Source organism: Manis pentadactyla, chromosome 13, assembly GCF_030020395.1.
Source record: "Manis pentadactyla isolate mManPen7 chromosome 13, mManPen7.hap1, whole genome shotgun sequence".
NCBI lineage: Eukaryota > Metazoa > Chordata > Mammalia > Pholidota > Manidae > Manis > Manis pentadactyla.
The window spans coordinates 73,332,388-73,344,391 of NC_080031.1; the positions used below are offsets into that span (position 1 = coordinate 73,332,388).

General features: G+C 36.8%; 1 protein-coding gene across 1 annotated transcript; it reads left to right on the forward strand.

The window, feature by feature from the left end:
• The first annotated feature begins 870 nt into the window (after positions 1-870).
• On the forward strand, positions 871-1,821 carry LOC118936075 (olfactory receptor 14I1-like). Its single transcript, XM_036932829.2, has one exon. It carries the CDS (start codon positions 871-873, stop codon positions 1,819-1,821), a length of 951 nt encoding a protein of 316 aa, XP_036788724.2.
• The last annotated feature ends 10,183 nt before the right edge of the window (positions 1,822-12,004 follow it).

A 12,004-nucleotide genomic window follows, 5' to 3' on the forward strand; every position in this document is an offset into this window, starting at 1 on the left:
CTGTTGATGTTCATTCTGTTTTGCTTTGCTTAACAAAAGAAGTTATGACATATGGTATTTATTTGACTCTATTAACACACATTTTATAAATTTATTTATTTATTAACTACTATTGACCCATGAACCATTTGAGAATTTGTGCTTTCTCAAGTTTTATGAAACATGTTTCAAGTATCATCTCTAAAAGTGGACTTTTGCTGATTTAATTAATCTCAGTGGACTGGCCAAAATATCTGCAGAAAACAGGGTATTGAAGAGCCTTTTGCATTTCAGAAAGGTGAAATTACTAGTCTCCTGGGGCTTCCCAGGGGAACAAATAAAACATTGCCTTTTAGAGAGAGATCACCTAGTAAAACACAAGAGCTCGATGCAGGACTTCTCATGTGGCTTAGAGTGAAAGTCCTTTCATCTTCAAGAAAGGACTCCCTGCTGTGCCTGATGAAGGAAATTGAAGAGTATGGTCTTGGCCTTTACCGAAGCAAGTCTTTGTGAGAAGTACTGATATGTGGGAGAGAGACCTCACGTCTCAGTCATCAGCATATCTGTGTTTACCCTTCACATTCATTCCTTATTTGGACTCTATTTTGATTTTTATACCCCATTGAACAAACAGATTTTCTTAAGGTATATAGACAGTATTTAGTATTTTAGCATTATTGTATTTCTTATACCTTGATTATTTCATTTGATTAATAAGCACTTTTCAAGGTAAAAGCTTTGTATATGAGTTGTGCATATTTAATTCAGTAAACCAATTTATACCACAAATTTACAGCATATAAGGACATAATTGCTCTCTCACCAATTTGTTTCTAGCACCATCTTATCCCTTTGCAATTGACTACGGGTTACTGAAGTATGTTAGCAGATATGGACAACCTCACCATATTCACAGAATTCCTCCTGATGGATGTCTCAAGCTCCCGAGAGCTCCAAATCTTGCAAGGTTTGATATTCTTAGTGATTTATCTGGGTGCCCTGGCTGGAAATCTACTGACATTTACCATCATCTTTGTAGATCCACATCTTCACTTCCCCATGTACTTTTTTATGGGCAATTTATCCCTTAGAGATTTTGGATACATCTCCGTTACTGTTCCCAAATCCATCACAAATTCTTTGATGGGTCATAAAGTGATTTCTCTTAGAGCATGTACTGCTCAGACTTTCCTATATATTTTCTTTGGATCTGCAGAGTTCTTCTTCCTTGTGGTCATGTCCTATGACCGCTATGTCGCCATCTGCCACCCTCTGCACTATGGGTCCACTGTGAACCCCCGTTTCTGTACACAGGCGTCATGTGGTGCATGGGCCAGTGGGCTGGTCTATTCTGCTGTCCACACAGGGACCATGTTCAGTCATCCTTTCACAAAGTCCAATGTGATTCACCAGTTTTTCTGTGATGTGCCTCAAATTATGAGCATAGCATCCAAGGCTGTGCAGTTTTCTGAGTTTGTGGCCCTTGCTGTCAGTGCCTGCATTGTATTACTTGGCTTTGTCATCTTATTTGCCTCATATGTTCACATCTTTTCAACCGTGCTGCACATGCATTCTGTGGACGCCCAGAACAAAGCTTTGTCCACCTGCTCCCCCCAGATAGCTACACTCACTCTGTTTATAATTTCTGGATGGTTTGCTTGCTTAGGCCCTGTTTCAAACTCACCAAGCATTCAAACCCTCCTCACAGCCATGTTCTACTCCATGGTGTCCCCCTTAGTTAACCCCATCATCTTTAGCCTGAGGAACAGGGAGATTAAGTCTGCTGTGCATAGAATGTTAAAGAAAGCTTTCCAGTTCCACAGAAGCAATTTTATTTCTTAACTGGAAATTAATGTTGCTCCAATCAATGTGGGAAAATGTGTACAAAAATATTGACTTTAATTTTAAAGTTACATATTGGTAGTGTGGTCATTTAATAAAAGAGAGATGGATGTATTAACAAATTTGAAGTAAATCATTTGAACAAAATACCTGTTTGAATAAAATGAGCTAGTATTTCTTGTAGCCACTGTTTTGAAACACTAATTGTTATGCAGTATGTAGTGGTATTTCATGTAGTTTCATTCCCATGATTTTGCAAGTGAATAAAGATCTAAAATGATAAATTTATTTCCTCACATATGCACTGATTTTTTTGTAAAGCTTAGATGAAAAGTCAGTTCTGTTTTTCTGTAAGTTAATCCATACCTATAACTTTTCACCTTCTCTCTTTATTTCAGTGTATTTTCACATTCTACGGATGAACATGAAGCGTGTAATGTTATTAGATACCTTTAGAAAATAATACTTGTATCTGTTAATATGCCCATCCATATGCATAAACATGCATCACACAAATCTGTTTTCAGATTGTCCAACTCTTGAAGACTTAGTAAAGATAAAGTTGATAATTGGTACATATACTAGGAAACCCTGAATAACTCCTTATAGACATATAAAACAAAGCATCATAAAATAGTGTTTATTATTACAAATATATAATTGTGATAGTGTTTTAATTAATCCTTAAAAAGTATTAATCATTTATAAGACAAAGAATAAAAACATGGAGATAAGTTAGTTGAAGTCAGTCATTGACCTTCTTGCACATGGAACCTGGTTGCATGTGATGGGGTGAGACACAGGGAAATAAAAATTTGGGTCCAGGAGAAGCTAGCCATTATGGTAGGTAGGAGTGAAAATACAGCTTAACACACATTGCACGATGCCTGTCAGGTAAAAAATATTTGTTGTTCTCTGTAACCTTAAGAAGTTTTGGTGAAATTGTATGTATAATTCCTTTTTCAGTGTTGAGAAAAATATTTTTATTCCAGCAGAAGGGAGGAACTTATATTTATAAAAAGACATACAATTTTCATGATTTACAGATATACAGAAACCTTGATCTAGCCTAAAATTAAATCTTAAATTGAACAAGCTATGGCATGTCATGATCTACGGCCCTAACTGAACAAACTCAAAGGAAGAACTCCCTCCACTTTAGTTGTTAGATAAGTCAGAATTCATACTCAATATGGCCATCTGTTTTTGTTTGGTGATCCATTCATTCTAATAAATATTACTAAAAATAAATCTCATATCTGTTTTGTTTTAACCCAAAGGGACTGTTGAAGTTGCTGAGTATAACTGTTTAATTTATTCTTCCTACAGCATTGCACCTCATAGGACCCACCATATTTCACTTATTCACACCCTAACCAGTGAATATCTACCTTATTCCAACTCACCTACACTAAAGGATTTTGTTATAAAAGATCTCCACCCATTTCTACTCCATGCATATTCCTCTATATAATGATTACTGCACATCCTTAGAAAATTGGAAACCCAGTTTTCCAATTGTTGTCATTTATGTGTTAATAAAGTTTCATCTCAGTTGTATTTCAGAATATTGGAGAATTAGAATTTCTTTTAAATGATATACATATTGTACTTAAAAATATGTAAGGCAGTTATTTTATAAACATGTAAAGCTAGTTTTGTGCCCATTTTTATTCAATTCTTGAATTTCTGATCATATTACTGTGATTTGAAAATGTTTGTATATATATTGATTTTTTAATATTATACATATTCCTTTCTCACTTTTCCTGAAAATAATTGCACATTTTTATGTATTTATCCTAAACTTCATTTCTTTCTAATTTTGTAGGTACACTTGAACACGTTCATTAAATACATTGAGTTTGGTACAGTGCTAATAGAATCCATTCCTGCATAGAGAAAAATGCATTGTTATATCAAACCTTCCCTCTCCTAAGATGTACCTCCTATATGCTTAGCAATTTAGAGTTGGAGAAAGGAACATGTTCAGCTTCTCAACTTTTTATTATTCTAAATGTTATCTATTTACTAGCTTACATTTAGGCATTAACAGACTTAGAGCAGGAGAAGATAGCAGGTAAAGAAAGATAAAGAAAATTCTAAATGACCATTTTACTGGTAATTGTCATTGATGCTCTGTGTGTATTATCAATACACATTTGAAGACCTTTTTCCAATGGTATGCTATTTATTCACATACACTAGCATACACTTTTATCAGGTTTGTTGAGTGATAACTGAAAGCCATGATGTGGAAGAAACCAAACTGTCCATCGAGAGATAATGGATAAAGAAGACTGTCATGTATATACAATGGAATATTATTCAGCCATAAAAAGAAAGAAATCTTGCCATTTGTGATATCATGGAACTATCTAGAGGATATTATGCTAAGTGTAACAAGCCAGGCACAGAAAAACAAATACCATATGATTTTATATACTTGTGGAAACGAAAATAAAAACAATACAAAATGAACAAAATAGTGATACACTCTTAAACACTGGGAAGTGACTGGTGGTTACCATGGGGGAGGGGTTGGAATGGGGGTTGGGGAGGTTGAGGGAGATACAGAGGAACAAAAATTCTTAATCATAATATAATTTAGAGAATCAGACATCTTATGGATGGTAGTACAGCATGGAGAATACATCTAGTGATTCTGTAACACGTTCCTGTATGGGAAGATCATGACCACACTGGTCAGGGTGAGGATTTAACAATATGGGTAACTGTAGAACCAAAATGTTGTATACTTGGAACCAATATAAGATTGTATATCGATTACACTTCAATTAACAAAAAGAAAAGTAACATGTGTAAGTTCACAGTGCAAACCATGAAAATTTAAAATCGTATATGTGGTGAATGACAACTGCAATAATGTTGCTAAACACATTACCGCACATAATTACATATTTTTGTTGTGTGATATCTTTTAGAATTTACTCTTAGCAACTTTCAATTACATAATGCAGTATGGTTAATTACATACAACATGCTGTACATTAGATCCCCAGGACCTATCATTTTTTTACTAGTTGATCAATTTTAATAAAATCATAGAGCTGTGTAACCTCTACCACAATCAAGATACAGAACATCTCCACCACCTTCCAAAATTTCCCTGTGCCCTTTTTGTAGAAAATTCCTTTCTCTCTCCTCACTGTGGCAACCACTCATCTCTTTCTGAACCAATAGGTTTGCCTTTTCCAGAATACTGTAAATATAATCATGAAGTATGTAAACTTTTCCTTAAATTAAACTACTTATTTTAAGATATTTGTAAAATTCACATCTGTTGTGAATATTCACCCTAATGGTAATGTCTTATAAAAGCTATAGTGAAATATCAGAAGCAGGATTAGCTTTGATGCAGTCAAAGTACAGAACATTTCCATCACCGCAAAGAAACCTCCTGTAGCCCTTTTATAGCCACAAATACTTCCCCCCCTCCCAAGCCCCTAAACCTCACCCCTTGGCAACTACTAATTTGGCCTTTGTTTCTAATTTTGTCATTTCAAGATTGTTCTATAAATAGAATCATACAGTGTGTGTGTAGTATTTTGGGACTGGCTTTTTCTTCTCTTTTTATTTATGGTATCATTGATATACAATCTTATGAAAGTTTCTCATGGGCAACATTGTGTTATCAACATTCATCCATGTTATCAAGTTGCCCAACACCCCACAGCAATAACTGTCCATCAGCATAGTAAGCCGTTATAGAGTCATTACTTGTCTTCTTCCTGCTGTGCTGCTTCCCTGTGACCTACTTACATTGTGTGTGCAAATTATAATGCTCCTTAATCCCCTTTTCCTTCCCTGCTTGCCAACCCATCCCAAACCCTTTCCTTTGGTAACTGCTAGTCACTTCTTATAGTCTGTGAGTCTGCTGCTGTTTTGTTCCTCCAGTTTTGCTTTGATGTTATACTCCACAAATGAGTGAAATTATTTAGTACTTATCTTTCTCCAACTGGCTTATTTCACTGAGCAAAATACTGTCTAGCTACATCTATGTTGTTGCAAATGGTAGGATTTGTTTTTCTCTTATGGCGGAATAGTATTCCATTGTGTATATGTACCACATTTACTGATGGACACTTAGCTTGCTTCCATATCTTGCCTTTTATAAAAAGTGCTGTGATAAACGTAGGAGACCATATATCTTTTTGAATCAGGGATCTCATTTCCTTTGGGTAAATTACTAGGAGTGAAAGACCTGGGTCAAATGGTGTTCCTATTTTTAGTTTTTTAAAGAATCTTCTATTGCTTTCCACAATGAGTGAACTAATTTACATTCTCACCAACAGTGTAGGAGTGTTCCCCTTTCTCCACATCCTTGCCAGCATTTGTTGCTTTTTGTCTTTTGGATGATGGCCATCGCAACTGCTGTGAAGTGATATCTCCTTGTGGTTTTAATTGGCATTTCTCTGATGATTAGTGATGTGGATCATCTTTTCATGTGCCTGTTGGCCATCTGGATTTCTTCTTTGGGGAAGTGTCTGTTAAGATCCTCTGCCCGTTTTTTAATCATGTTATTTCTTTTTTGGGTGTTGAGGGAAGGGAGCTCTTTGCATATTTCGGATGTCAAACCCTTATCAGATATGTCATTTATGCAAACATTCTCCCATACTCTAGGATGCCTTTTTGTTCTGCTTATGGTGTCCTTTGCTGTACAGAAGATTTTTAGTTTGATGTAGTTCCACTTGTTCATCTTTCTTTTATTTCCCTTGTCTGAGGAGATATGTTCATGAAGAAGTTGCTCACCATTATATTCAAGAGAGTTTTGCCTATGTTTTCTTCTAAGAGCTTTATGGTTTCATGACTTACAGTCAGGTCTCTGATCCATTTCAAGTTTACTTTTGTGTATGGAGTAAGACAGCAATGCAGTTTCATTCTCTTGCAGGCAGTTGTCCAGTTTTACCAACACCAGTTGTTGAAGAGGCTGTCATTTCCCCATTGTATGCCCATGGCTCCTTTATATATATATTAATTTGCCATATATGTGTGGCTTTATATCTGGGCTCTCTATTCTGTTCCATGTGTCTGTTCTTGTGCCAGTACCAAATTATCTTGGTTATTGTGTCTTTGTAGTAGAGCTTGAATTTGCGGAGACTAATCCCCCTAGCTTTATTCTTCTTTCACAGGATTATGTAGGCTCTTTGTGGTCTTTTGAAGTTACATATGTATTTTAGAACTATTTGTTCCAGTTCATTGAAGAATGCTGTCAGTATTTTGGTAGGAATTGCCCTGAATCTGTAGATTCCTTTACACAAGATGGCCATTTTGACAATATTAATTCTTCCTACCCAAGCACAAGGGATGAATTTCCATTTGTTAGTATCCTCTTTAATTTCTCTCAAGAGTGTCTTGTAGTTTTCAGGGTATAGGTCTTTTACTTGCTTCGTTAGGTTTATTTTTATGTATTTTATTTTTATTTTATTCTTTTTGATGCCACTGTGAATTGCTTTCCTGATTTCTCTTTCTGCTAGTTCATCATTAGTGTATAGAAATGCAACAGATTTCTGTGCTTTAAATTTGTATCCTGAAAATTTGCTGAATTCAGATATTAGTTCTGGTAGTTTTTGAGTGGCTTCTTTAGGATTTTTATATACAATATCATGTCATCTGCAAACAGTGACAGTTTAACTTCTTTCTTACCAATATGATTGCTTTTTATTTATTTGTGTTGTCTGATTTCCATGCCTAGGAACTCCAGTAATATGTTGAATAAAAGTGGGGAGAGTGGGCATCCCTATCTCTTTCCCAATCTTCAAGGAAAAGCTTTCAGCTTTCCACTGTTAAGTATGATGTTTGCTGTGGGTTTGTCATATATGGCCTTTATTATGTTGAAGTTTCTGCCCTTTATACACATATTGTTGAGAGTTTTTATCATGAATGTGTGTTGAATTTTGTCGAATGCTTTTTCATTAACTATGGAGATGATCGTGTGATTTCTGTCCTTCTTTTTATTGATATGGTGGATGATGATAGATTTTTAAATGTTGTACCATCCTTGCATCCCTGGGATGAATCCTGCTTGATTATGATGGATAATCCTCTTGATGTATTTTTGAATTCAGTTTGCTAATATTTTGTTGAGTATTTTTGCATTTATGTCCATCACGGATATTGGTCTGTAGTTTTTTGTGGTGTCTTTGCCTGGTTCTGGTAATAGAGTGATGCTGGCTTCACAGAATGAGTTTGGAAGTATTCCCTCCTCTTCTACATTTTGGAAAACCTTAGGAGAATGGGTATTACACCTTCTCTAAATGTCTGATGAAATTCACTGGTGAAGCCATCTGGTCCAGGGATTTTATTCTTGGGTAGTTTTTTGATTACCGATTCAATTTCACTGCTGACAATTGGTCTCTTCAGGTTTTGTGTTTCTTCCTGGGTCGGTCTTGGAAGATTGTTACTAGAAAGTTGTCCATTTCTTCTAGGTTATCCAGTTTGTTAGCAAAGAATTTTTCATAGTATTCTCTAATAATTCTTTGTATTTCAGTGGTGTCCATAGTGATTTTTCCTTTCTTATTTCTGATTCTGTTTATGCGTGTAGAATCCCGTTTTTTCTTGATAAGTCTGACTAGGGGTTTATATATTTTGTTTATTTTCTCAAAGAACAGGCTCTTGGTTTCATTAATTTTTTCTATTGTTTTATTCGTTTCAATATTATTTATTTCTTCTAATCTTTATTATGTGCCTCCTTCTACTGATTTTGGGCCTCATTTGTTCTCTTTTTTTCAGTTTCAATAATTGTTAATTTAAAGGGTTCATTTGGGATTGTTCTTCCTACTTTAAGTAGGCTGGGATTGCTATATAGTTTCCTCTCAACAAAATGGGTATAGAGTGCAAGTACCTCAACATAATAAAGGCCATTTCCTCGGCTTCACTGCATCCTACAGAAGTTGGTGTGCTGCACTGTTCTCATTTGTCTCCAAATATTGCTTCATTTCTGTTTTAATTCAGTCATTGACCCCTTGACTCTTTAGGAGCATATTGTAAAGCCTCCATGTGTTTGTGAGCCTTTTTCTTTTCTTTGTAAAGTTTTTTTTTTCATACCTTTGTGATATGAGAAGTTGGTTGGCAGAATTTCAATCTTTTTGAATTTACTGTGGCTCTTTTTGTGGTCTATTATGTTGTATATTCTGGAAAATGTTCCATGTGCACTCAAGAAGAAAGTGCAACCTGCTGCTTTTGGATGGAGTGTTCTATAGTTTTTGTAGGTCCATTTATTCTAATGTGTTGTTCAGTGCCTCTGTGTCCTTACTTATTTTCTGTCTGGTTGATCTGTCCTTTGGAGTGAGTGGTATATTGAATTCTCCTAAAATGAATGCATTGCATTCTATTTCCCCCTTTAATTCTGTTAGTATTTGTTTCACATACGTAGGTGCTCCTTTATTGGGTGAATAGATATTTATATTTGTTATATCACTTTGTTGGACTGACTCCTTTATCATTATGTAATGTCCTTCTTTGTTTCTTGTTACTTTTTTTATTTTGAAGTATATTTTTGTCTGATGCTTGTATTACCTACTTTGTACACCTACTTTATTCTCCCTATTTTTGCATGAAATATCTTTTCCTATCCCTTCACTTTTAGTCTGTGCATGCCTTTGGATTTGACGTGAGTCTCTTGTAAGCAGCATATAGACAGGTCTTGCTTTTTTATCCATTCTGTAATATGCCTTTTGATTGGTGCATTCAGTCCATTTACATTTAGGGTGATTATTGATAGATATGTACTTATTGCCATTGCAGTATTTAGATTTATGGTTACCAAATGTTCAAGGGCAGCTTCTTTACTATCTAACAGTCTACCTTAGGTGACTTATTAAACTATTACAAACATAGTCTGAAGATTCTTTTTTCTCTCCCTTCTTTTTCTTCCTCCTCCACTCTTTATATGGTAGGTGGCATATTCTGAACTCTTTGTGTACCCCTTGACTTTGTGGCTAACTCATTTAATTTTGTATTTTGTTAATATTTAATTGGTCTACTTCCTTTGTTGTGGTTTTATTTTCTCTGGTGACAGCTATTTATCCTTAGACACACTTCCATCTAGATCAGTCCCTTTAGAATACACTGTAGAGATGGTTTGTGGGAGGCAAATTCCCTCAACTTTTGCTTATCTGGTAATTGTTTAATCCCTCCTTCAAATTTAAATGATAATCTTGCTGGGTAGAGTATTCTTGGTTTGAGGCCCTTCTACTTTATTGCACTGAATGTAGTATTCTTGGTTTGAGGCCCTTCTGCTTTATTGCACTGAATGTACCATGATACTCCTTTCTTGCCTGTAAGGTTTCTGCTGGGAACTCTAATGATAGCCTGATGGGTTTTCCTTTGTAGGTGTTCTTTTTTCTCTCTCTGGCTGCTTTTACTATGTCCTTGTCCTTACTCTTTGCTATTTTAATTATTATATGTCTTGGTGTTGTCATCCTTGGGTCCCTTGTGTTGGGAGATCTGTGGACTTCCATGGTGGCAGTCCTTTCTTGACCAATAACTTCCTCCTTGACACATAGACAGCTTCACAAGTAAATCAGGTCACCTCCCTGGCTCAATTCCAGCAAACCCTCCAGAACTGGAAGCAGCTCGAGAAGGGAAGGAAGTCCTCATTTTGAACCAGGAGACTTTGTCTTAGTTAAGACAGTGGTGCCTACTGGTTCTTCTCTCACCCCCATCTGGGAAGGACTGCTTAGAGTAATTCCCCTCGCTCCCACTGCAACAAAGGTGACAGGGCACAAATCTCCAGTCCATCACTCCTGGTTGAGGGCCTCAGTGTCTGAAAAACCAAGCCATCCTCTGATCAAGGAGTACTCCTTGCCCCATTATTCGTGTAAGTTTGTAGGAGATCTGGAGATCCTTTTTAAGTGGCAGATGCCTAAGATAAGCACCTCATGACTCCAGAGTCCTGGGTCCTTTTTGGCATCAATGTGGGAGTGGAACTTCTTATTTTCCTATTGTTCAATGTTTTTGTGACCCCATCCCAGTTGCCAGCAGTATCTCTGCCCCTGGTGGGTTTGAAGTACAAGCAATGGCCTTAAACCACACTTATTACTATTAATGACACCCTCCTTTTTGACTCTTCTTTTGGCAGCAGTATTTCCTCTGACTCCAGTCATTAACAAAATTGCTAATCTAAGTAACCACACCAATAGCTGGATCTGCCTCCGCTGAGATCATTTGGTGGATGATACAGATCTCCTCAGAATTCTAGTATCACTAGAAACAATTGCTCATACCGTAACACAATCTTGGGGATTTCTTATACAAACTACACCACCACCAAAAATGATGGACTAGGTAGAGGCCTGGTCCCTTAACCCACAGTGGGTTATTCCATTACTAGCTAAGCAAGTAGGCAAAGTCCAGCACCTTGCTGACAAAGCCAGTCTGTGCTTCTCTGATTCATGGAGCATGGGTCTTCTATTTCTATAACACCACCTTTATGTACTTTATGTATTCCCTTCCTGAGTGGAAGCCACAATTCTGGGGAGATTCCACTGAAAGGAAGAGGGCTTTGAAGTCTGTAGCTTTCCTACACCAACATCCGAAACCCATGCTTGCAAGGCAAATCTTTGGCCTCTGGTTATGGTGGAACAATAATAAATTCAATGCCGTCAATCATTACAATAATGAGGTTTGGGCCATAGCCAACAATTCACTGGGGCAAGAGACTCTTGGCATTGGAACTAAAACAAAGACAGTCCTCAACCTCTACTGTGACAACCCCCATCCTTATCCTCCTTTTCATGTCATTCAACTCATTTTTGGAGACCTTCACTGTCAGATTCCTCATACTCATAATGAATCCCTCACCGACTTCTCTCTCTTGTGTGCTCATGATTATTTCACAGGCTTAAAACACTCTAGTTTTGACCCCAGAGGCCATGGGTTTCCTCTATTTTGGCCAACTGTAGTACTCTCCCAAACTCACACAAATGCTCTCAGCTACAATGATTATTGCCCCCTGGAGTCTCACTGGCTGGGACTGGACTACTTTTCTTTGTGGAACAAATGTCTGCTTGGCCCTGCTGAGAGGATGGAGGGTGTGGTGCACAACAATTGCAACTATACCTAATGTATTGACTCTTAACATACCTCCTTCCTCACCTCCAGGCAGCTGCCTGACCCAGGTCCCTTCTGGGATGTGTCACTATGGCACCAGCCTAGGAGC

Bases quoted from the DNA above. Each gene is read 5' to 3' on its own strand.
- LOC118936075 (XM_036932829.2), top strand. From the start codon at position 871: ATGGACAACCTCACCATATTCACAGAATTCCTCCTGATGGATGTCTCA.